Source organism: Drosophila kikkawai, chromosome 3L (assembly GCF_030179895.1).
Source record: "Drosophila kikkawai strain 14028-0561.14 chromosome 3L, DkikHiC1v2, whole genome shotgun sequence".
Lineage (NCBI taxonomy): Eukaryota > Metazoa > Arthropoda > Insecta > Diptera > Drosophilidae > Drosophila > Drosophila kikkawai.
In genome coordinates, this window is record NC_091730.1 from 31,038,943 (window position 1) to 31,066,585 (window position 27,643).

The 27,643-nt window shown below is 40.1% G+C and overlaps 1 protein-coding gene across 4 annotated transcripts in view; it reads left to right on the forward strand.

Moving 5' to 3' along the window:
• Nucleotides 1-27,643, forward strand: part of Dbp80 (putative ATP-dependent RNA helicase Dbp80) — a 170,741-nt gene that overhangs the window by 134,894 nt on the left and 8,204 nt on the right. For 3 of the 4 annotated variants that reach the window (XM_041776431.2, XM_070284903.1, XM_070284904.1), the window contains 3 exons: nucleotides 10,410-10,572; nucleotides 10,634-10,747; nucleotides 22,016-22,242. In XM_041776431.2, coding sequence (XP_041632365.1) covers nucleotides 10,410-10,572; nucleotides 10,634-10,747; nucleotides 22,016-22,155 — 417 coding nt within the window. In that variant the 3' untranslated portion in view covers nucleotides 22,156-22,242. Of the gene's footprint in view, nucleotides 1-10,409; nucleotides 10,573-10,633; nucleotides 10,748-22,015; nucleotides 22,243-27,643 lie in introns of those variants that run through there. The other variant, XM_041776432.2, reaches the window with a different exon arrangement.

Consider the following 27,643-nt stretch of genomic DNA (forward strand, 5'->3'; position numbering starts at 1 on the left):
GTTAAATAAGATTCTAAATTAACATTTGAATTAATCTAAGCAATTTATTCATTTTTATTAAACTGGCCTTACAATGTATTCAATTTTTTTGTTTCAATTCCTCTGGCCTTACAACCTTTCCCTAAAAACGACGTCTTTATTGTCTATCATTTGTTGTTAATGCAGAAGATACTTCTTCACTTTCCATTTGTGACGCCTGTAGGCGCACAATATATCTTATAAGGAAGAAATAGAATAAAATAGAACCACTTAGGGACATAAGAAATGGATTGGCGATATTAGGAAGATAATTTGAATTAAATGCGCGCGCGCGCCACTTATCGTGAAGGAGGGTCACACTGGACCGAATGGAGGCTGGCCACACTATTCGGGGAAAATCCCGCACAGGACTCTGGCCACACTGAAGCCACGCCAGGGCCTATATATAGAGGACCACGGCCCTGGAGTAATGACTTAGCAGCCGACTGCGATTGGGTCGAGTTAACCTCCCCAGTAGTTAGCAGCGAAGTCACGGGAACTCAGGTTCCTATTTATAAATCGTAGTTACTGCCGACTTTCGAGTCCGATTCTCTCTGCTGACTTGCGAGTCCACAATACAGCCGACTTTCGAGTCCACAATACTGCCGACTTTCGAGTCCGATTCTCTCTGCTGACTTGCGAGTCCAATCTCTGCCGACTTTCGAGTCCGAGTCTCTCGGCTGACTTGCGAGTCCGAAACACTGCCGACTTTCGAGTCTTATTCTCTCTGCTGACTTGCGAGTCCAAAATACTGCCGACTTCAGAGTCCCATTCTCTCTGCTGACTTTCGAGTCCGAATCTGCAGACTTTCGAGTCCAAACGTCTTCGAGCAGACTTTCGAGTCCGAACTTCTCCGAGCTGACTTTCGAGTCCAACAAACGGCGCTGACCCGACTGTCGAGTCCGACAACTACAGGATTCGGTTGACTTTCGAGTCCGAACGCATTCTCTCGTGGAGGACTTTCGAGTCCGAACGCATTCGCTATTGGGTGGCTTTCAAGGCCCATACCCTGGCGGGACTATCGGCACCCCCCTATCGGACAGCCGCACTCGGGACGAGGAGGACGAATCGGAACTACGGCGTACCCCCAGAATCGAGATCCGGCATGAAATTATTGAAATTGTACCTTTTAAGTAAATAAACATTAAGATACATTTACAGCATAATCCTCTAGCGTTCTACTCTGGGACGGGGTCGGAATCTCTTACAGCAACCACGCCTGAACCAAATAAATATATCTGCACAGACCCTGAACGTCCCGCTGACTACCCGTGGACGACAGGACGTTACAGATTGGCGCCCGAACAGGTTGAAGTGGTTGCAAGAGATCGACACCAAGAGTAATGGCTAGCAGGCAGATTTAAGAAAGTGGCAGCAAGACCGTGAGCCAGAGCAACGACCACAAGGAAACGGTCGAGGATTGTAATAGCTGGACGGACTCAAAGCTAAGAGATACAATCATGGAGTGGAAGAGAAGCGTGGAGATCCTGGATCAAGTGAGGAGCTGGGAAATACGAAAATAACCCGCTTATATACGTCTTCCTGGTACCGTATGGCTTGCGCCAAAGATGCCAATATTTGGACACTCTAAGAACTATTGCGTCCAGGACCCTATTTGTGGTAAATGTAGTGGTCCTCATATGACTGGATCTGCTTTATGCACTAGTAACGTAAGCTTATGTATTAACTGCGGTGGCGACCATGTTTCGTTTGACAAAAGCTGCCCTGTCAGACTGTAAAAAATGAAGATCCTTAAACCAAGACCCAGGCTTCCGTTGACTAGTTCTCCGGTCTCAAGAAAACAGGCTCATAGTTCTCCACGAGAATTTATTTCAGCTGAGGCGTTAAGAACTAATATTTCTTATGCAGATATTGCTCGTTCTAACACTATTCATAGCAGGGCACGTGATGCTATTGGTATATCAACATCGGATCAATCCCTTAATAACAAATTCTTCGCGCTAGACGATTCCATTCGTGCCATTAATAACAGAATGGACCAACTTTTCAAGCTTGTACAAGAAACCGTAGAAGCCAACAAAGCATTTAGAGAACTTGTTCAGGTTCTTATTTCACGTATTCCGAAATGACCTCATCAAGCTTAAAAATCGGATTGTGGAATGCTCGTGGATTAATGAGAGGCTCTGAGGAGCTTCGAATATTCCTCAGTATTCATGATATAGACATAATGCTAGTCACTGAAACACTTATGCGTGAGGAAAGGCGCATTTTCCTTCCTGGATATCTCACATATTTTGCCATTCACCCCAGTGGCAACAGCAGAGGTGGCTCTGCAATCATCATTAAATCTAGTTTAAGTCATAGTCCTCTCCCTCCTACCGCTAGCAATGATAGACAGATAGCGAGTGTGCTTCTGCACACTTCTGATGGAACAGTCACTGTAGCTGCTATATATCTTCCACCAGCAGAAAGTTGGACGCAATCTAGCTTTATATCCATGTTCGCCACCTTGGGTAATAAATTTATTGCTGGTGGCGATTTTAATGCCAAACATGCATGGTGGGGCAACTCAAGAGCCTGTACTAAAGGTAAACGCTTGCAAGAAGTCATCGCAAATGGGCATTACCAGGTTCTGGCTACGGGCGAACCTACGTTCTACTCCTACAATTCCCTATTAATTCCATCAGCGCTTGACTTTTTCGTTACCAATGGATTTGCTTCAGGCAGACTTCACGTACGTGCTCTACATGAACTCTCGTCGGATCATGTACCTATCTTGGCTGAACTGTCCTCCACGCCGTTGTGGAAACCTCATCGCCCACGACTACTTGCCCATAATGCTAACATCAACATTTTTAAATCCCATCTGAAATCATCATCAGAAATCGACATGGAGTAGTGGGTCCTAGACCTCCCCAACTCCCTCCCAGAATTTTAGCGCTGCTTGGACTTAAACGAAGAGTTCGTAGTGAACATGCTAGAACAGGAGATCCTCGTATACAACAGATCCACAGAAGACTTGCCAATCGCTTGCAAAGGTTCTTGCTCGTAGAAAACAGACGCAAATAGACAACTTTTTGGAAGACCTGGGTCCTGATATGAGTGCAAATTACTCGCTTTGGCGTGTCATGAAACGATTCAAAACTCAGTCCTCCCCAAAGTCAGCAATCAGAAATCAGGCTGGGGGCTGGTGTCGCACTAGCTTAGAAAAAGCTGAAGTGTTTGCTGATAACCTTGAGCAGCGTTATAAGCCCTTTGATTATGCCCCTGATAGTTTGTGTCTTCAAGTGGAAGCGTATTTGGAGTCGCCGTTTCAAATGTGCCTTCCTGCTAGAAGTTTAGAAGTTGGATACTTTCCGAAAGTTTGGAAATCGGCCAGCATAATCATGGTTCCCTAGCCTGGAAAACCGCCGCACAGTAGCGCCCCTCGAACAATTAGCGTTGCAAAAATCAAAAAAGTCATGTTCGCAAAAACGATTTTAACCATACTTATTCGAAAGGAAATTTAACAAGGATTCAGAATCTGCAATAAAATCAATTTTAAGATTTTTTTTGTAGAAGTTATGAGCATTTAAAGTTGAACTTTGTTTCGTTTTTTGCATCATACAAAAAAACATGTGTAAATTGGTCGACTTTCAGGTAATATTACAAAAAAACCATGAAACCAATGGTCATGGTTTTTACTTTAAATGATAGATACATTCATAAACTATTAAAGAACCTAAAAAAAACGACACTTTGGTTTGGGCTTCTACAGGTAAATCGCTACCTGCCAGGTGTCAATTTTTTCACCTTTTTCTGCCTAAAGTAGTCTATATCTTCTGACGCCAATGAAAGCCACTAACTACACTATGACTACAAGTTCCGTGGATCTTTCCTGGATCAGAATTAACTTTCATCGGCTGCGTCGAGCTGCGTCTGCGGAAATGCAACGCAAAAAACCAAAACAACTCAGGGTAAAATATACCAAAATACCGACACAATTTCATACATTTCAAGAAATATACTAACTGTAGCGCGTGGCGGTTACACTTCGAATTAAACAAAAAATTTTTTTTTCAGTTTTCAAATTATTTTTATTTGAGCAAATACATAAAAATAAACAAAAAATTAAATAAAAATTTTATTTTAAAAATTGTTTTCATTGAAAAAAAATTATTTTTTCACTTTGATACCCTTTAAAAAGGCGTATTTGTGGGCGTGGTACTTTATCCAGTACATATATACATTTTACAACAATTACCTGTCCAATGCCGTTTAAATTATTCGAATACCTTATTTGGTTCAAAAGATATGATTTTTGCAACGCTAAATGAGAAAAGGCGCTACTGTGCGCCGTCAGAAGTGGATTCATACAGGCCTATCAGCCTTCTCCCATCTCTGGGTAAAATTATGGAGAGGCTGGTTCTAAACAGGCTTCTCTCTTGCGAGGAAGTTTCTAGTGCGATCCCATAATTTCAATTTTGTTTCCGCCTGCAACACGGAGCGGTATATATTAAAGATTTATATATGTAATTAATCTACGCTTTAATACCTTTCGTTTGATGTATATATTGTGGTTATTGCATGTGCACAAATATGTACATGAACATAAGTGCATATAATAAAAAATTCACCGTTTCACAAACAAACATGAATACTAAGATAATTACCCAGGAATTTCTTGTCAGTTGGTCTTTAATCAATATGGGTCGTAAACGACCCACGTAATTGTCCACGTAATTGTCCGCGATTTTTTTATTTTCAAGGTATTTTAGTATCCTTGTTTGTTTGGGGAATGTAATAAGCATTACGTATACGCATATTTTTATGCATAAGCAATAACCACAATATATACATCAAACGAAAGGTATTGAAGCGTAGATTAATTACATATATAAATCTTTAAGATATACCGCTCCGTTGGAAAGTTATTGCGATTCAATTTTTATTTTCAATTTTTAAAATAAAAATTGGAGAATAATTATTATTTTCAATTTTTAAAATAAAAATTGGAAAATAATTTTAATTTTCAATTATTATTTTAAAAATTGAAAATAACTGTTATAACTCAACTTTTATATACAAATTGAAAAATAATAATTATTCTACAACTTTTTTATAAAACTTGAATAATAGGAATTAATTTCCTATTTTTTCTATATAATTGTAAAATAACTCTTATTTCATAATTTGTACTATAAAAATTATAACTGTTACGATCCCTGGGTATAAATCAAGAGTCAAGACAATTGAAGCTGGAGTTCCGCAAGGAAGTGTTCTAGGTCCTACTCTGTATTCGGTCTTTGCTTCGGACATGCCTAGTCACTCACCAGTAACTGAAGTCGCGGAAGATGATTTACTAATAGCTACGTACGCTGATGACACTGCTGTGCTAGTGAAAAGTACTAGTATTTTGGCTGCTTCATTTGGTTTACAGGAGTATCTGGATGCCTACCAAGAATGGGCTATTAACTGGAATGTGCGCATCAATGCGGACAAATGTGCGAATGTGACTTTCACCAACCGTGCAGCTAGCTGTCCTGGGGTCAGTCTTAATGGTAGAGTCATTGGTCACCATAGAGCCTATAAATACCTTGGCGTTACCTTGGACCGTAAACTTACATTCGGCAGGCATGTTGCGAACATTCAGCATGCTTTTAAGGCTAAGGTTTCCCGGATGGCATGGCTCCTGGCACCCCGCAACAAACTATCGCTTTACTCCAAGGTCATGATATACACACCTGATCATATTAATAGGTACATACACAAATTATTTAATTTTAGATGGTTTTTTCGTACTTTAAGTGTTGACATCTTTAAAATTTTCGGTTATTTGTTATGGTCAATATCTGGCCACACTGTGACAAAGAGGTGAACGAGGGGAATCCCCGAATATCAAAGCTTTTCTATAAATTGTGAGTCAACCACACATTTCGCCTGATCATAATAATAGGTACAGTCTCCGTTTCTCATAAATAACAAGTGAATAATTTTGTAATCAGTGATTTTTTGGCAACTTAAGGTAAATTTCATATAGCTACTATCAATTAAGAGAATTAAATATTTATTTTTTTTTAGAAAAAATGGGTCGAAATTCTCATTGTACTAAAGAAGAAGCTCGATTGGTTCTTAGTCTGAGAAAAGATGGCAAATCTTTACGAGCTATTGCCAAATTAATGAAAAGGTCCCATAATTTTGTTAAAAATGCATTAGAAAGGAAACCAAGACAGGAATCCCGTGGAAGGCCAAAAAAAACAACGGAAACGCTTGACCACTACATAGTATCTTTAAGCAAAAAGGACCCATTTAAGTCATCGAAGGCTAATGCAGCAGATATTGGGAATTCAGTTAGTGCTCCAACTATCCGAAGACGACTACAAGATGCCAACCTACCAGGAAGAATTGCCAGAAAGGTTCCACTTATGCGCAAAAAAAATATCACCATGAGGCAAACTTTGCAAGGGACCACAAAGACTGGGTAGGATGCATCGGGGAGAAAAAGTGGAGAAACATTTTATGGAGCGATGAAACCAAGATAAATTTATTTGGGAATGATTGTGAAAGGAATGTTCGACGCCCTAATGGAAAGGAATTTCATCCACGGTTTACAAAGAAAACAATCAAACATGGAGGTGGTAATATAATGGTATGGGGTTGCTTCTCCTGGTATGGCGTAGGTCCAATTTATCAGACTACGAACAGAATGACTGCTGAAGAATACAAATCCATATTGGAAACAGTTATGGTACCATATGCTGAAGAAAATATGCCATTACGTTGGGTATTTCAGCAAGACAATGATCCAAAGCATACATCAAGGCTTTTATCTAAATTCTTTGAGGACCAAAAAGTTGACGTTCTGAAGTGGCCAAGCCAATCCCCCGACCTAAACGCCATAGAAAACTTGTGGGGAGACTTAAAAAAGAAATTGGCAAAGTATTCATTTTCAAATAAAGCACAATTATGGGATGGTGTCCAAAAATTGTGGTATGAGACACCAGTAGAAACCTGCCAGGCTCTTATTAAAAGTATGCCAAACAGAATAGCAGTAGTGACCAAAAATGGAGGTGGATACACTGGATACTAAGTTAGTAAATACAAATTTAGAAAAAAAAAACGCAAAATATATATTTAAATTTATTTTTCTCAGGGCACATAATCATTATAAGTAAAAAAATAAAAATCAACCATTAATGATTATCTATTGATTTTAAAATATTTCGCTTGCCATCATTGCATTCGACCTTCATCGAGTGCAGACGTGCTTACGGACGACCGCTACGCGGGGTTTATTCTCGAAGTGTTTTTTCATGGTGAAAAAGTAAATTCGGAACTCTACACTACGTACTGTCAGCTAGGCCAAGCCCTACAGTGCGTATGACATACGGACACTAGTGCGTGAGACGTGTTTTTGAGCTGCAAAGTTCATTTATATGGTGCCACGCGAAATAAGCTCAAAATAATGAGCGGCGATCAAAAGAATGAGCGTAGAACCTCTATAAACCAAAGAAACGGTTGCTTCACCTATTTCTCAACTCGCGATATCGAAGCAGAAAAAACGTCTACCAAGCCCAACCCGGCTCTACTGACCGCCGATGGCACGAGAGCGCGCTCTTGCTCCCCCGCCCTACTCATTCCAGCTCCTACATCTCGGAGCTCCCAATGCCAAACCCCACCACCATCGGCTTCGATGGAAGACGCACCAACAACAAGCAGAGCTGCAATTTCTGCAAACGCAGCAAAAGCAACAGCAACAACTAAACCAGCGACCAATATTGCGAAATCGGTGCCAACGGACGCAGCGCCAAATTCAATGGTAACAAAAACCGTGAACTCCGATAAGCAACAAGCGGTCCCGGCTATACAGACTGGCATGGATCGCTACATCCAAATTAAGCGTAAGCTTAGCCCACATAACACGGTTGGTAACAAGCCTAAGATCAACCGTGTCACCAAAAGCTACGACCCAAACAACACCAACAAATTTTCTCCGCTAGCAGCTGATGAGAATAACCAAGCAGAGCCGGAGCAGGAGACCCAAAAACAACCAAAGCCCCCACCCATTTATATTAGGGAGAAAAACTCAAACGGTCAACAAAATTGTTGCGCTGGTCGGGGACGGAAACTTTCACATTGTTCCGCTTATTAAAGGGAACATTTGCGAAACAAAAATTCAAACCAAAACAGAAGAACACTTTCGGGCTGTGTCAAAATACCTGGAAGATTCCAAAAAGAATTTTTACACCTACCAACTGAAAAGCAGCAAAGGACTGCAAGTCGTGTTAAAAGGAATTGAACCAGACGTCGCCCCCTCTGAGATAGTGGAAGCCCTGAAAGACAAGGGTTTCCTTGCCAAGAACGTCAGCAACATTATAAATAAAAACAAAAAGCCGCAACCACTATTCAAAGTCGAACTGGAGCCAGAAAGTAAAACTCTGAAGAAGAATGAAGTTCACCCGATCTACAAGTTGCAGTTCCTGTTGCATCGAAGAATCACCGTTGAAGAACCACACAAACGCAACAAATTGCCAGGAGTATGGACATACGAGGACATACTGCACCCTTCGGTCAGTCTGCGTAGTCTGTGGAGACTTCCACAATTCTGCACACTGCCCTGCGAACAAAGAAGACCCAAAATCGAAAAAATGCGGAAACTGTGGAGAAAATCACACAGCTAACTACAGAGGCTGCGTGGTCTACAAGGAGCTGAAGAGTCGCATGCGACGAGCAACAGCTACACGCCAACAAAATACACAAAATGTGTATTATAATTCAAAAACTACTCCAGATCTCTACAACAGAGTCTTCGCAGTGAGGTGCAACGCAACAACATCCGGCACCTATTCAATCGAAGCTGGAGTCCCACAAGGAAGTGCACTTGGGCCTACCCTATTTGTTCTATACACAGCGGATATCCCCACAAGCGACCAGCTAACATTATCCACTTTCGCTGATGACACTGCGATCCTCAGCCGTTCCAGATGCCCAGTCCGTGCAACAGCCCAGCTCGCCAACCACCTCAAGGTAGTCGAGAAGTGGCTATCTGACTGGCGTATCAAAATAAATGAATAAAAGTGTAAGCACATAACGTTCACTCTCAACAGACAAACATGCCCCCCGCTCTACCTGAACAGCACACTGATCCCCGAAGTCAACGTGGTAACGTACCTGGGCGTCCACCTGGACAGACGCCTAACATGGCGAAGACACATTGAATGCAAGAAAATCCATCTAAAACTAAAAGCCAGCAGCCTCCACTGGCTCATAAACTCCCGATCGCCCCTGTGTCTGGACTACAAGGTCCTGCTCTACAACTCCACACTGAAGCCAATATGGACGTATGGCTCCCAGCTCTGGGGAAAAAAAAAAAAAAAAATTATTTACTTCATCGCTCAAAGAATAATAATTATTATTTTAAGCGAAAAAAATTCGATCAAAAAATAATGATCATTTTTTGAGCGATATTTTTTCGCTCAGAATTTCGCTCAATGTGTAATAACTTTTGGCTCAGAGGAGTCTTCGAAAATTTTTTTACATGCTTCAATGAATCGATTCGTACGTTTTTGATTCATAGAAGCATGTACAAATTTTTTCGAAGACCCCTCTGAGAAAAAAGTTATTACACATTGAGCGAAATTCTGAGCGAAAAAATATATGATTAAGCATCATCACAAGATGGGCAAGATGGAGTCTTATAACTCGACAACAAAGTGGTTGAAAGAATTTCAAACCAAAATTTGGAATAAATACAATAACGAAGTCTAAACGCGATTTATTAGTTGATCATATTAAAGTGGACATTGGTACACGGGTGTACGCCAAGAAACTAATAAATAATCTGATTTAAAAAAGATCATCACTGGAAAATTCATGAGGGAAAAAGTCCTAATCCCATGAATTCTGACGATTCTAAATGATTTTTTATCCCAATCCAAAAGAATTCAGTACCCCATTCTATTGCGATGATAAGCCTTATTGTTTGTCTATGGGGTTAATACGCATTGTACTTTTTGGCTTTTTGTCAGTGCGTTGCCTGACAAGCTGTCTTCGTTGTTTTTTAGGATCCTAAATCGAAATACATTGTTTGTTGTCCCTCTTTCTACTAACTTCAATTTGTAAACTGATTGTCTGCATTTATTGAAAAAGATATTCGTGTTACGTAATCACGCTCTACGTTCACATAACAAATCGATACATTTTCACGAGCTTATTCATCACCAGAAATGCAGTACAACAAATATCATACAGATATACCACCTCACATTCACTGTTATCCTTGAGTTTATCTAGAATTAGAACGAGATTAAGTTGGCTGGATTCAATAATAAAAATGTAAATACAAACTTCCAAGTAAAACTATATTTTCATTATTAACTGCTAACAATAATAAATTTTAAAGGCCGAAACTGATGCATGCGTAATAAGAACCATTTATCTGTATTTTTCAGACAAGAAGGACAGCGGCTTGGCTTGCAGCCAAAATGACATCTGATGGTCATTCGGTAGCGGTCCTGTCCGGAGATTTAACCGTTGAGCAAAGACTAGCTGTTTTAGATCGATTTCGTTCCGGCCTTGAAAAAGTACTTATAACTACAAATGTGTTATCAAGAGGTATTTAACATTTTCTATAATCGAAAATTAAAAAAATTATATATTTTCTTTTGGTTTTTAGGTATTGACATAGAGCAAGTTACAATTGTGGTTAACTTCGATTTACCAGTGGATGTTCGTGGCAACGCTGACTGCGAAACATACTTACATCGAATTGGGCGTACCGGGCGATTTGGTAAGATGAGTTAACACTTTAATTTTTAGACAAAGTATGCTAGTTCCGTCAAATCGACGCTATTGCCCGTACTTTAAAAGGATAAAAATGTTTCGTTAACCTTGCATTTGCAATGTGACTAAAACCGTTTCTTAACTTTGAACATTATTAGAAATGTATGAAGCAGTCTTGTACCACAAGAAATAAACTTATCTTTTGGAAGCCTAATTTTCTTTTATAGATTTGTATACCCTTGCAGGGTATTATAATTTGAATCAGAAGTTTGCAACGCAGTGAAGGACATTTCCGATATAATCGATTAAAAAAAAAAGAAAGGAAGCTAACTTCGGCACGCCGATGTTTGTTTACCCTTGCAGATTGCAATTGGATCATTAAGAATTAAGTTTTGAAGCTTTTTTTTTTTTGAATTTTAGAAAAAAAAATTATGACTTGGCTGTTTTTCAACATTTTTGCATCATTTTTGATGTTTGGCCATTTTATGGTATATTATTTCAGATTTTCGTTTTTAATTTCATGATGGATCATTGGATGGAAAATCTTAAAGCTGCCATACAAACGATTGGGAAATTAATAGAAAAAAAATTAGAACTTCGTTGTTTTTCAACGTATTTTGATTTACTCTGAGGTATAAGCTTATTTTATTATTTCAAAATTTTGGTATACATTTTATTAAAATCGGACAACTATATTATATAGCTGCCATACAAACGATTGGTAAATGTAGAGAAAATGTAAACTGTAAACATAATAAGTATAGGTAAAATGTAATAAAATAATATCTGCAAGGTATACAAACTTTGGCGTGCCGAAGTTAGCTTGATTTCTTGTTATATCAGGTTGTCTGGTAATGACATACCGGTTTCTTTATTGATTTTTGACGACGATATTAACATAGTTAGCATTGTCCGATTTTAGTGCTTTATGTACCGTTGTCTTCGATGATTTTCTGCCATTTTGATGGTAACTTCTCCTAAAGCAGTCCTTGTCCCTACTGGCAAAAAACTCAGCGATTCGATTTTCACAATCCTCCCTTGAACTCAATTTTTGTCCATCGAAAAAATTTTGCATGGCCAAAAACGGATGGTAATCGCTTGGGGCAATGTCCGGACTATAAGGTGGATGCATTAACACTTCCCAACAAAGCTCCCGTAGCTTGTGACGCGACACCAAAGATGTATGGGGCCTAGCGTTGTCATGATTGAACACAACGCCCTTACGATTCACCATGGCTGGCCGCTTCTGTTCAAGTGCAATTTTCAATCTCTCCAGTTGTTCACAGTAGAGGTCAGAATTGATGGTTTGGCCATAGGGCAACACTTCATAATGGATAATTAATTCCTCTGATATCCCACCATACACTCAGCAACACCTTCTTAGCCGTCAGTCCTGGCTTTGCCACCGTTTGAGACGACTCACCGTGCTTCGACTAGGATCTTTTACGCTTTATGTTGTCATATGTGATCCACTTTTCATCACCAGTGTCTAACCGATCCAGAAAAGAGTCGAATTTGTTACGGTGCAACAAAGATTCGCAGATTGATACACGGTTGAAAAGGGCTTTTTGGGATAACTTATGAGGCATCCTTACATCGAGCTTTTTGTTAAATTTTTTGACTTTAAATGCCTATGGACTGTTTCCGTGCTTAGTTGCAGCTCCTCTGCGATGGTTCATGACGATCTCGATCCACTATTTCCATGATTTTATCCGTATCAACGGTCACTGGTCGTCAGGAAGGCTTGGGTGTTTCGGTATCAAAATTGCCACTTCAGAATCGCCTAAACAACTGTTCGGCGATTTGAATCGAAAGTTTGTTATCTCCTAAGACATCAATAATCTGTCGGCGAGATTCCGCAGCAGTTTTTCCCTGTGCGAAATAAATTTTAAAACTGCCCGAATTTCTGCGTTTGTGAACTCCATTTCAATCGATTATAACTTTTTAACGTGGAAGCTCATGTAAACAATCTATATATCATTTTAAAGGTGATACCAATACCTTTCAAACGAGATACTACGTTGCCATGTACGATTATATTTGACTTCACAAGCGAAGTGCGAAATTTTAATGTATAAACCGGTATGTCATTACCAAACAGCCTAATATTAGATATTTATATCTAAAATATAGTTTTTTTTTGCGATTAAACAATCTTTTTTTTTTTAATTTTATAAAAATCAAAATATCATATGCTATGCACAAAAATAAACATTATATATTTCCTTTTATTTTGTTATATTTGATTAGAATGGATCGATTCTTAATGATCCAATTGCAAACTGCAAGGGTACAGCTGTGTTCACTGAAATAGCAGTGCCCCACGACCTGCACGTTTAAGATTGGAAAATACTATTACAAACACTATTTTCATACAATTTTTTTTCATAAAGGCTTAGTGTATTTAATTATTAACAATACCACAATCATTTAATTTAGGTAACATAAACCTTTTAGAAGATATAGCTAATAACAACAAAAAAGATCTATATTATGCCGTTCATTGTTGAAATAGCAGTGAAAAACTAAAATTCTTTATAAATTTAAAAATATCGTATAAGAAACCTATTTCTTCTTAAATTCTAATTGACTATGATCTAATATTTTGTTAAATAGCCTTTAGAAGCTATCATAGCCTCATACCTGGGTGGCAAGGAGTCCACCAAGTCTTAGCAACGCTTGAGAGGAATATGGCCTCATTCCTCCTGCACAAATTGCCGAAGCTGCGGCTTAGAAGTCGGAAACTTCTTTAATACGTAACCCTAGATGTACCCCATAAGTTTTCGATCGAATTTATATCCGGGGACTGTGCAGGCCATGGCATTGCATTCACTTTTTCATTAAGAACCCACTCCTTGGCCACCTTGCTGGTATGATTAGGGTCACTGTACTGCTGAAATGTCCAAATTAATGGCATATTTTCCTCAGGATACGGCTGAAAGACAGTTTTTAATATTTGGACATAAACATAATGGTCTTTGATCCCACCGATATATACGGGACCTACAACGTTGTATGAAAAGTATACCCATACCATGATTTTAAGGCCACCGTGCTTTACTGTCTTCAGCGTGTGGTTTGGGTGGTACTTTGTATTTGGAGGTCGACGGACATATTGTCTTGTCCTATTCCACCAAATAAAACCAGTTTGGAGTCATTTGTCCAAAGGATATTACGCCATTTGAATACTGGCAGTTCAAGTGGCTATTGGCGAACTCGGATCTTTAACCAAGCAGTGTCATTTTCCATGGACTTCGCGAATCTAAAATTTATTCAATAAGTCCCCGGCAAATGGTCCCATGACTGATTCCCATCCCAATTCCCGCTCATATATCCCTAGAGGATGCAAAAGGACGAGCTTTGCTGAAGCGAAGTACGCGTCGAGCCTGTACAATTGTGGTTTTGCGAATCGTACCTCGGTTTTTTGGGTTCGGTTCATATTTTATGATTTATAAACTATTTTAAAATTACAATTTGAAAGATTTGGAGTCTCTTTACATGTTTTGCCCTTCTTTTTAGGATAAGTTATCTAATACCTTTCTCTCATGGAGCAGTGAGGTCCTGCGCCCACTAATATCATTTTTTTTGCGTTGTAAAGGTGTATTATAGTATAAACTATAATAAGTTCCTTAATTTAACTCATTTTTTACAAAATTAATAGAAATTTCGGCACTTTTTGCAAAAGAAATTCAAAAACTGCTATTTCAGTGAACGGTCAAATCGAGCTGCATATATGAAAATATATCAATAAAACATAAAAATAGAGCAAATCTAACGGAATTTTTTCTCGATTCTTATCTTTATGTTCCATTTTACAAAAACAATGTGCAATAGATCAGCTAGCAAAAAGGAATATGTACAAAAAAACGTCTTGAAGTTGTTCCTCTGTCGCACTGCTATTTCAGTGAACACAGCTGTATATAAACTTCGGCGTGCCGATCTTTACTTTCTTTCTTGCTTGTCCTATATATTACGTATGCTATAGTTATAAATTTTTAGATATTACGAAGTTTTTAATATTGATTACCCACTCCTGTGATTAGAAAAACCAGCAGACAATCCCAGTTGTCAGCGGATATCTGGGAATGTGCTAGCGGTGTCAAACTCCTGAATCGTAGACTGTAAATCCTTTACCGCATGACCAGATTCTTGGGATATGGAGCTTAAGTTAAACAGGAGCTTGATTAAAAGTCGTTTATTTTGGAAACGATCTTGAAGCGCTTCCCACGCCTAGGAGAGCCCGTCATTAGTAAGAGGGGATTTGGATAGAATGGCTTTTGACTCACCGCTTGTTTTCATGAGAAGATGAAACAGCTTCTCGACCGGTGTCAGCCTAATTTAGTTGACATATATATTCCGGGGGTTCCTGAAGACTGATTGTTTTGGAGAGTGTTCGAATGCGTATTGGAACCGTATGTACTTATGATCTGAGAAGGATTGTCTCTCAAGGACTCTCCATTCTGATACCAAAGTACCTTGTCCCCTTACCAGAGTAAGATCTAGCACGTTTGAGGAGGTGGGACCTACATAGGTGTGTTCCTCCCCCAAGTTTGCTATACTCAGGTTGGTTGAGAGTATAAAATCTTAGAGGGACTCACCTCTGTCGTTTACCCAGTCCCATACGCCCATACGCAGTGGTGCGCGTTGGCGTCTGCACCCACGAGCAGTTGCTGGTCCTTCGGGCTGGCTTCTACCAAGCTCATGAGTTCTTCTGGTGGGGCCGTTCTGACGTGTGCCATGTAGCAGGAAGCTACCAAAAGGCGCTTTTTCCCGCTCTTTGGCATCACCACGGTCAGGTCATCAGAGCTGTAGTGAGACATAAGGTTAGCGTATAGACCCTTCCGTACAAGTACGGCGGTTCTATTCCTGCTTACCGTTGGTGGATGGAGCAAATTGTAATTTGCGGACTTCAGTCCGGCGATGGCATTGCCTGAGGCGATCCATAGCTCCTGGACCAAAGCTATGTCAGCGGATCCTTGCTCCATGGCTATGAGGAGTTCCGCCGACGCGACCTTGCTCTTATGGAGGTTGAGCTGCAGCACCCTGAGTGTCATGGGTACTGGCCTCACCTCCATACGACGGGTTGACTACTACGGTCAGGTCACCGTCCTCTCCTTCGTCGGACTCATCCAGCGTCATTTCCCGGTCGGCATCCACGATGGTTTCCAGACCTAGGTCCTTAGGGTGTGAGCATCCTTGTCCCCGGGATGGCGCTTTTTGAGGCGCAGGTACGCGCTACCCACCCCCCACTCCCACGCCATCTTCCCATATCTGGGATAGAGGATGTCCTCTGCTTTATTGTTTATCTGGAGGACTGCACTTTGCCCCCCTCCTTGGGTGATAGGGACGCAACGTGCAGAGCCTTCCAGTCCGCGGTTGGTATATCCGGATTCTGATTGCGATGGGGAAGAGTACCTTCGCTTTTGGAGTGGATGGGATTAGCTCCCGGTCCACCACCTCTAGCTTGGCTCCCTCCCACAGCGCCTCCAACTGGCAGGCCGCTTGCGTCAGCCACTTTCTCGTCGGGTCATCCATGCAGTTTAGGATTCAGACCCTATTTAGCCACCCAGCGCCATCGAAGGTGGGCATGGGAGTTTCGGGATCTTCCTCCATCCGTATACTTCTGTCAATGAGGGCCACGATCAAGTGTCATTCGGTCACCTCACTGACTTTTGCGGTCTTTTTGGGCTTTTCGCCATTAGAAGAGGGCCTGCCTCCTTAGGCCCAAGTTGCCGCTTCCTCCGCGGTTCGTCCATACAGGCGCTTTCGGCTGAGCGTTGCTTTTTGTTGGCAAGCGTCTCTTCCACCTTGTTGGCGAAGCCGCCCGTCGATCTCATGTGGGGGAGTTTGGCGAAGTGAAGCCTCCCCTCAGCGATCTTCTCCTCAGCGATCTTCTCCTCAGCCCAGGTAAGCTTTACCTTCTCCTCTGGGGATAGGGCGGCTTTTTCATGAAGCCGATCCTGGATGCGGAGGTCAGCCTTGTACAGCGCCTTGGCCTTCATTCCCTCGCTAGACCGCTTTGGCCCGTCCCTGCCCTGAGAGCTGGTGGCTGGTTTCGGTGAGTGGAGAAGGCTTTTGTAACGTCCTGTCGTCCACAGGTAGTCAGCGGGACGTCCAGGGTCTGTGCAGATATATTTATTTGGTTCAGGCGTGGTTGCTGTAAGAGATTCCGACCCCGTCCCAGAGTAGAACGCTAGAGGATTATGCCGTAAATGTATCTTAATGTTTATTTACTTAAAAGGTACAATTTCAATAATTTCATGCCGGATCTCGATTCTGGGGGTACGCCGTAGTTCCGATTCGTCCTCCTCGTCCCGAGTGCGGCTGTCCGATAGGGGGGCGCCGATAGTCCCGCCAGGGTATGGGCCTTGAAAGCCATCCACAAGCGAATGCGTTCGGACTCGAAAGTCAACCGAACCCAGTAGTTGTCGGACTCGACAGTCGGCTCAGCGCCGTTTGTTGGACTCGAAAGTCAGCTCGAAGACGTTTGGACTCGAAAGTCTGCAGATTCGGACTCGAAAGTCAGCAGAGAGAATCGGACTCTGAAGTCGGCAGTATTTTGGACTCGCAAGTCAGCAGAGAGAATCAGACTCGAAAGTCGGCAGTGTTTCGGACTCGCAAGTCAGCCGAGGAGACTCGGACTCGACAGTTGGCAGAGATTGGACTCGCAAGTCAGCAGAGAGAATCGGACTCGAAAGTCGGCAGTATTGTGGACTCGAAAGTCGGCTGTATTGTGGACTCGCAAGTCAGCAGAGAGAATCGGACTCGCAAGTCAGCCGAGAGACTCGGACTCGAAAGTCAGCAGAGATCCTAACTACGATTTATAAATAGGAACCTAAGTTCCCAAAAAGTGACTTCGCTGCTAACTACTGGGGAGGTTAACTCGACCCAATCGCAGTCGGCTGCTAAGTCATTACTCCAGGGCCGTGGTCCGCTTTATATAGGCCCTGGCGAGGCTTCAGTGTGGCCAGAGTCCTGTGCGGGATTTTCCCCGAATAGTGTGGCCAGCCTCCGTTCGGTCCATTGTGACCCTCCTTCACGATCAGTGGCGCGCGCGCGCATTCAATTCAAATTATCTCCATAATGTTGCCAATCCATTTCTTATGTCCCTAAGTGTTTCTATTTTATTCTATCGCATATATATTGTGCGCCTACAGGTGTCACACTCCCCTCCAGGCATTGTTGGTTCACCATGTCGGATTCCTCTAGTTCCTCGGTAACCTCCTTCCCAACGGCTGCCCTAATGCACACCTCGGCCTCTCCACCTTCCAGTGTGTACCATTGGGCAGAAACCGCCTGGCCTGTGTGCCCGCTCGGTTTCATGCCGTCTCACAGCAGTCGATGGTTTTGGGGTCTATTTTAAAAGGCCCCCCGTCGGACTCCATGCAGATCTCTGGGTCGAGTCTGTGTTGTGGTTGATCGAAACTTTCTGCTTCGATCATCTCGACTACCTCTGCCATTTTGAGAAAATCGGGAAGTGTTTTGAACCCCGATCTTCTCGTGTACAGTTTTATTTGGCTTCGGCAATTCAGATATATGCGGTTCAACTTTTCCTCCGCCGTATACTCCGCAAAACTCATCATTTCCATCAGCTGCATTGCGAACCCTCTCGCTGATTCGGTCTCTCCTTGCCTCCGATGCTGGATTTGCTCCTTGAGTTCCTCCTGATACCTCCGCGGTAAGAAGTACTCCACCAGCTCTCCCGTCACTTTCTCCCAACTGTCCAATTTATTTGGTGTGCAGCTCCACCAATCGTTCGCCGCGCCTTCCAGGATGAAGGGCATAGTTTGCACCAACTGGTCGTGCCCGATGCCGTATCCAGTCGCCCAACCTTCCAGCTTCCGGATAAACTCCAGCGGGTTGGTCCTCCCATCGTATCGTATTTCCCAGCTCATCATTTGATCCAGGATCTCCACGCTTCTCTTCCACTCCATGATTGTATCTCTTAGCTTTGCGTCCGTCCAGCTATTACAATCCTCGACTATTTCCTTGTGGTCGTTGCTCTGGCTCACGGTCTTGCTGCCTCTTTCTTAAATCTGCCTGCTAGCCATTACTCTTGGTGTCGATCTCTTGCAACCACTTCAACCTGTTCGGGCGCCAATCTGTAACGTCCTGTCGTCCACGGGTAGTCAGCGGGACGTCCAGGGTCTGTGCAGTTATATTTATTTGGTTCAGGCGTGGTTGCTGTAAGAGATTCCGACCCCGTCCCAGAGTAGAACGCTAGAGGATTATGCCGTAAATGTATCTTAATGTTTATTTACTTAAAAGGTACAATTTCAATAATTTCATGCCGGATCTCGATTCTGGGGGTACGCCGTAGTTCCGATTCGTCCTCCTCGTCCCGAGTGCGGCTGTCCGATAGGGGGTGCCGATAGTCCCGCCTTGAAAGCCACCCAATAGCGAATGCGTTCGGACTCGAAAGTCCTCCACGAGAGAATGCGTTCGGACTCGGAAGTCAACCGAACCCAGTAGTTGTCGGACTCGACAGTCGGCTCAGCGCCGTTTGTTGGACTCGAAAGTCTTCTCGAAGACGTTTGGACTCGAAAGTCTGCAGATTCGGACTCGAAAGTCAGCAGAGAGAATGGGACTCTGAAGTCGGCAGTATTTTGGACTCGCAAGTCAGCAGAGAGAATAAGACTCGAAAGTCGGCAGTGTTTCGGACTCGCAAGTCAGCCGAGAGACTCGGACTCGAAAGTCGGCAGAGATTGGACTCGCAAGTCAGCAGAGAGAATCGGACTCGAAAGTCGGCAGTATTGTGGACTCGAAAGTCGGCAGTATTGTGGACTCGAAAGTCGGCAGTATTGTGGACTCGCAAGTCAGCAGAGAGAATCGGACTCGAAAGTCGGCAGTGTTTCGGACTCGCAAGTCAGCCGAGAGACTCGGACTCGAAAGTCAGCAGAGATCCTAACTACGATTTATAAATAGGAACCTGAGTTCCCAAAAAGTGACTTCGCTGCTAACTACTGGGGAGGTTAACTCGACCCAATCGCAGTCGGCTGCTAAGTCATTACTCCAGGGCCGTGGTCCGCTTTATATAGGCCCTGGCGAGGCTTCAGTGTGGCCAGAGTCCTGTGCGAGATTTTCCCCGAATAGTGTGGCCAGCCTCCGTTCGGTACAGTGTGACCCTCCTTCACGATCAGTGGCGCTCGCGCGCATTCAATTCAAATTATCTCCATAATGTTGCCAATCCATTTCTTATGTCCCTAAGTGTTTCTATTTTATTCTATCGCATATATATTGTGCGCCTACAGGCGTCACATTTTCTTTCTTCTCTTTGGAGACCTCAAGGTCCGAGTCTGTATCGACTATGGCACGTGAGCGATTCAACTTTCCCTGCGTAGTTTTTTCGGCAGTAGCGTTGCAACTGACATGACCTGCTCCCGTCACGTCAGAAGTGTAACCGCTGGCGACACGCAAAGAGGATTGCTCCCCCGCGTGCCCGCCGGTGGTAGCGGTCACCCCTTCCACCGACGTTTGGGCTGACATCCCAGCCATGGTTTCATCATTTAAACTCTTCAGAATGGTTTATTTTTCAGGGGTACCGCCCACTTGCGTTCTATGCCGTCCGCCAGGCACCTCCAGCCATGGCTCACTTCCTTCGGCTTTTTAGGGCAGAAGAAGTTGAACCGTAGCCTTGTCTAGACACCGTATTATCGCAGACGGAGCAAGCAGCGATTCATTACCTGTATCCGGGTTAATACAGTGCCCATTTCCCAGTCGGCGCCCTTGGAGATGGTTCAGATGGAGGATTTTTGCTTGACTAATTAACGGATATTAATCAACAAATTATGGTATCAAAAGCTTGATAATTCAAAATAGCCATGCTAACTTGATACACATTCTTAATTATAATGGTTGATTCCAAATGGACATCATTCATTGGGCAGACATTAGCAAAGAACAAAGATCTAATCAAATCCATTGAATGGGTAATAAATAAAAATGAAGCTACTACTATATAATAAAAATTAAATTTCCTTGGACGTTGCAGGATTACCAACGAAAAATTGGAGCAAGGTGGCCTCCGTAGTAGGCATTCTTCGAAATATAAACAAACTGTGTCATTAGAAGGAACATTTATGTGTAGCATGTTTACGGGTTAGCAGACAATCCGCTTATTTGTTCGTGTACCTGATTTTGTTAATGTTAATTCTGTGCAAAACGGGCGACTTTTCAAAAAATTATTTTTGGTGCGAAACGGCTAAAGTTAGCTTAATGAATTAAATACTATATAATAACACAACATTTGAACGATGTTTGATAAATTTTGTATTGGAAAATATTTAGAGGTAGAGAAGTAATAGGAAATTTCCCGAGTCGCCTCAAAAAAAAAATTGGTTTGCGGTGTTAAGATTAGTTAGTTAGTTAGGTTGTAACTGTCCACAAAATCATCCGATCTAAAGAAATTATACCTCATTCGTTAATAGATAAGTGTCTGGAGGTACTCGTGTGGCATTTTTATTTTTACAAATTTTCACGATTTTTAATAAACATTTTAAGTCGAAACCCCGATTTCTTACTAAAAAATTAAGTTAATTTGTTAAATTAAAAATATAATAAAATTAAAAATTGAAAAAGCTCGACGTGAGTACTTGTAGAATTACCTAAAGAAGTTATGTTTCAAATTTCAAACGGATTGGTTCAGTAGATTTTGAGTTATCGTGTACACCGATTTTCAAAATTTGTAACGTGATGCTCATGCATTGAACACTAACCGACCTTCGTTAAAGTCTGCATAACTTCGTCAAATTTCCTATGATCGATGTAAAACTTGGACAACAATATTCTTAAGATATTGAGCCTATAAAATAAAAAATTTTAAAAAAATATGCAGGCATATGTTGGTTACTATGCGTTACTTTTCTCTCAATTTTTTAGGTGTCTGAACTATGACTTCTTTCTATTGCAGTAGGTATATAAGTCTGAAAAGACTAGATCAGACGATTATTGCTATTGAAACGATCACATAATTTCAAGAAAAATCATTAAAAAAGCTTCAGTCGAGTTTGATTGATTGTCATCGGCATCTTCCCAAGTCTTTAAACAACCGATCAGATACATTTTTTTTTTATAATGAAAAAATTAATATGATCAACGATCTTTAGAGTTTTCTCATTTTAAATCTAACCATACATAGATCGAGACTCGAGTAAACATTTGACCGAAATGAATATAATTTCAAACTTGGGTATACCGAAGAAACATTTTATTTTTGTTTCTTAATATTTTTTATTATTAATACTAATACGTTTTGGTTTTTGTATTTTATTTATAGGAAAGTCTGGAATCGCTATAAATCTTATAGATGGAGAAAAAAGTATGAGCGTATGCTCTGCTATTGAAAAACATTTTAAAAAAGAAATAAAAATTCTCAATACTGACAGTGCCGACGACATTGAAAAAATTGGAAGCTAAGCGAGCAACTTTTACAGTTACTATTCACATTTTATACTATTGTATAAAATCACATCATATAATAAAATCATACAATACTTCATTTAAGCATTTATTGTATTTATTCGTGTAAAGTGCAATCGGGGCTATCGATAGTTGCCGACGTGCCTGGCAGTCGATAAGTGGGCAACAGTCTCGGAGGTACATCCCTAGGGTAAGGAAGAAGTCACTAGCGCGGAAAAGAACAATGATGGGGTGGTACGGAAAAAAATCAAAGTCGTATAAATTGGAATCCAGAGCCAGAGTAGTCGTCAGCCGGAGTAGTCGTCGAGGGATCAAGTCCAAGCATAAAAATCGTCAATCGTCGATCAAGTAGCAGTAATAGAGGATGACAATAAATAACCCGGACAAACATTTTTGATCATAATTTTAAGGAACTGTATCTGAGAAAAAATGCAGATACACAACTATTAAATAGCTATTGTGTTAACATATATTCAGCCGGTTTCGAAGTGACTTCCTTGGGCTGCGATGCAGAGCCCTAAACGTTTCTGGAAATTTAGCGCAATGGGCCACAGGTCTTCTTCCGATAATCGATCCCATTCTTGGAGCAATGATTGCTTCAGCGCCTCCAAACTTATGCGGCGTTTAGCACATGCCCTGGACTCCAAATAGACCACACACTGTAGTCCATCGGATTAAGATCTGGCGAGTAAGGTGGCCATTCACTGGATATGATAAAGTCCGAAAAATTGGCTTTGCACCAGTCCTGAGTCAATTTGGCTCTATGGGCTGGCGCTGAATCCTGTTGAAACGTCCCCTCCGTATCACCGAAGTGCTGCTGGGCCCAAGGAAGCACAACAGTTTCCAAAATGTCCCGGCGCACAGTAGCGCCTTTTCTCATTTAGCGTTGCAAAAATCATATCTTTTGAACCAAATAAGGTAATCGAATAATTTAAACGGCATTAGACAGGTAATTGCTGTAAAATGTATATATGTACTGCATAATGTACCACGCCCACAAATACGCCTTTTTAAAGTGTATCAAAGTGAAAAAATATTTTTTTTTCAATGAAAACAATTTTTAAAAAATATTTTTTATTTAATTTTTTATGTTTATTTTTATGTATTTGCTCAAATAAAAATAATTTGAAAACTGTAAAAAAAAAATTTTTTTAATTCAAAGTGTAACCGCCACGCGCTACAGTTAGTATATTTCTTGGAATGTATGAAATTGTGTCGGTATTTTGGTATATTTCACCCTGAGTAGTTTTGGTTTATGTCGTTGCATTTTCGCAGACGCAGCTCGACCGACGCAGCCGATGAAAGTTATATAAAGAAGTTATAGACTACTTTAGGCAGAAAAAGGTGAAAAAAATGGACACCTGCCAGGTAGCGATTTACCTGTACAAGACCAAACCAAAGTGTCGTTTTTTTTGGGTTAATAAATATATTGAAATAATACGCTTAATTGTTACTCCAACCCTTCCCAGACCAATCACAAACAAATTATATATTTTCACTTTATGATGTTTGATATTTTAGTTGATTATTGTTTTATTTCTTACGCACACACGACCAGCCACGTTCAAGATCAAAAAGGAAAGAGAAAGAGGTCAAGCCAGTGTGGCCGTACATTCCTCATACAAAAATACTTTTATGGTAATTTTTGTTTAACATGGCATTAGGGGATTTTGCTATGTTATATCCAACACGCCCCCTCAAAAATTACGTTATATTACTATTACATATATATAAAATAAAATTATTTTTCATTTAATGTGACTGGTGTGTCTTCTGGGGAGTATTACATAATTGATCCAGCATTTGCTGCGAGGATTGGGGAAACCCAGATAAAACCCAATCAGATCAATATCCTTAATATAATTTGTATATATACTTAAATTAATATTTGTGACTTCAATATATATCCTTTTTTTTTTTTTTTTGTTTTAGAAATTAGGTAATTTTAGGAATAATGATATAAGAATAAAATATTAAAATTTAAATAAGGAACTTCAGTTTCATAAATATCATATTTGACAAATGAAATTTAAATTTTTAGGAAAGAACATAAATAGTATATCAACAAAATTTTTTTTTTTTTTCTTTCTTCATCTTAGTTGTACATAAAATTAGTTCTCGTTGTTTCTTAATTGTTGTTCAAAAAAATTTAGTTCTTGTTTCTTCATCGTTGTTCAAGAAATTAGTTCTCGTTATTTCTTCATCGTCGTTGTTCAAAATAATTTTGTTCTCGTTGTTTCTTCGTAGTTGTTGTTTAAAAATTTGTTCTCGTTGTTTCTTTATCGTTGTTGTTGTTGAAATTAGTCTTCTTGGTGTAATCCCAATTCTCCTCTTATTTCCACAAATCTTCCAGGAGGTAATGGTTTAGTGAAGAGATCTGCCAGCTGTTTTTCTGAAGAAATATACTCAATAGAAATAATATTATTCTCTTTTTGCTCTCTCGAAAAATGATACTTAATATCAATATGTTTTGATCTCTTATGACAAGAGCGATTGCTGGCTATGCTAATACAACCCTGGTTATCTTCATATATTTTTATTGGTTTGTCAAGTTTTATGTTTATGCTTTCTGAGAGTGACTTAAGCCATAAAGCTTCTCTTACAGCTTCAAACAAGGCCATGTATTCTGCTTCAGTGGATGAAGCTGCTACAGAATTCTGCCTCTTTGTATTCCAACAAATTAAATTTGAATTAAACATTTTAAAAAGATAACCAGTTGTACTTTTTCTGTCATTTTCATTTCCTCCCCAGTCTGAGTCAACATAGCCAGCAAATATATGTTCATAATTTAAATTTTTCTTAAAAATTAACTTCATATTAATATTTCCTTTGAAATATCTTAAAACTCTTTTTAGACAATGCCATAGTTCTATATTATTTTTGTTGGTATATCTACTTAAGATATTAATGGCAGTGGCTATATCAGGACGCGTACAAAGCATTATGTACATTAGACTACCAATAAGATTACGACTCGGAGCCTCATGTTTATTGTCAGAATCCAACGATTCATAATCCAGCTTACTCGGGAGCGGAGTATTTACTGATTTGCATTCTTCCATATTGAATTTACTTAACACCTTTTTAATGTAAGCAGACTGACTTAAAGATATCTCATCTTGGCCTATCTCTATTTTCATACCAATAAAGTATCGTATTTCGCCCAAATCAGTCATTCTAAATTTCTCAATTTGCATACATTTTCATAATTGCAAACAATTCCTTGAGGGACTTTCATGTATATTTCTTCTTTCAGTGTTCCATTAAGAAAAGCAGTTTTGACATCCATGTGATGTATATTAAAATCATACTGGTTTGCAATGGATAAAATAAATCGAAAACTAGAAATTCTAGCAACAGGAGCGAACGTTTCATCATAATCTATTTGATATCTTTGTGTAAAACCACGTGCAACTAATCTTGCTTTATGTCTAACTGGATTTCCCATTTCATCATGCTTTAAAGTAAATACCCACTTACAGTCTACAATATTCTTATTTTGTGGTCTCTTAACAATAGTCCATGTCTTATTTAATTCATGAGCAGAAAGTTCGACCTTAATGGCTTCTTCCCATAACGACTTATCTTTTCTACTTTGCATCTCATCAAATGAACTAGGCACTTCGTTAAAAACAGTAAGTGCATTCATTATAAAACTATTTAGATTTATTTCATCTTCATTATAGGATATGGATGGTTTATTTTTTAATCTATCGCTTCTTCTAGTTACCTCTTCAGTAACTTTATTAGCGATTTCGTTTGTTGACATTTTTCTAGGCTGTTTATCTTCCTTACTCTCATTCAGGAAACTGTCTTTATCACTATCCTTACTTTCATTCAGGATTTCTCGATCAAAACATTCCATACTCTCATTCTGGAAATTCTCATTCTCGTAATCCTTACTCTCATTCAGGATTTCTTTTTCACAACATTCCATACTCTCATTCTGGAAATTATATTCAACACCTTCCTTACTTTCATTCAGGAGATTACTTTCCTTACTCTCTTTCAGGAATATAATATTCTCATTGCCCTTACTATCATTCAGGATTTCACTTTTGGCAGCTCTAGAGTTAACCATATTTGTCTCATCTACAATTACATCTCTAGCAACCATGAATTTTTCATTTTCAATATCCCATAATTTTAAACAATTTGGTTCGTATCCGACAAATATAGTTTTAAACGATTTATCTTCAAACTTCTGTTTTCTAATTTTATTGTGTACATACACAGTCGAGCCAAATACTTTTAAATATTTCAAAATCGGCTTTCTATTATGCCACATCTCATAAGGAGTTGTTGCACGATCTATAAGTGCCCTACTTGGAATTCTGTTTATTATATACGTTGCTGTCAACACAGCTTCACCCCAAAAAGATTTATCTAGTTTTGCACCGTTCACCATGGCACGAGCCTTTTCAGTAATTGTTCTGATCATTCGTTCTGAAACTCCATTTAACTGTGGAGTATGTGGTACAGTTAAATGGTAACTTATTCCTTTCTGAACACAGAACTCACGCATGTCACTAGACAAATATTCCCTACCATTGTCAATGTATAGATTAACAATTTTAAGATTAAAGTGTGCTTCGCTTTTGCCACAAAATCTTTAAACATATTAAACACATCCGATTTATGTTTTATTAAGTAAGTGACACAATAATGAGTAAACTGGTCTACAAAAATTACATAGTAATTTTTATCGTCAATAGTTGTTGGAGTTATCGGACCACAGACATCAGAATGAATAACATAAAGAGCTCTATTTATATGCTCTTTATTTTTATATTTATCAAAACGTAATCTTGCTTGTCTCCCATTCAAACAAGCTTCACATATATCGTCGGTAGGATTAACACTATCAAGAAGATTATTATCACTAAATAAATTGTTTCTTTTTATTTCTAACATTTTCCCTTTGCTTACATGTCCCAGCCTTTCATGCCATAAGAATTTATATAAAATTCTTATTTCTTTATTAATTTTATATGCTTTAAATTCAATTACTGGCATATCGTACGCACCTGAGTTTTCAGCAATTGTGACACCACTTTTAATCAGCTTCACTCCATTCTCGCCAAACACAACCGTTACTCCAGCCTCTTGGAGCCTTTTTACAGAGATCAAATTTTCTGCAACTTCTCCGCAGTAGAGTACATCTTCCAGCGTTATCTGGTATTCACTTTCCAGGCGGACGATTCCACGCTTTGTTGCAAATATATACTCTCCATGTTTGGCAACGGCAATCTTAATTGGAGTTTCCAGATCAGCATGGTCCACAAATAATGCCTCATCGTTTATAAGGTGGTCACTCGCACCCGAGTCAAGGATAAAGTTCACGTTCGCGTTTAATTTACTTTGAATTTTATTTACACTTCTTAACATGAACGCGAAACCTGGCGTGGTCGTTGCAGTGTGCGCTTGCTTATTATTTTCTTTATTATTTTCATTATTTATTTGTTTTTTATAGCCATAACAATCC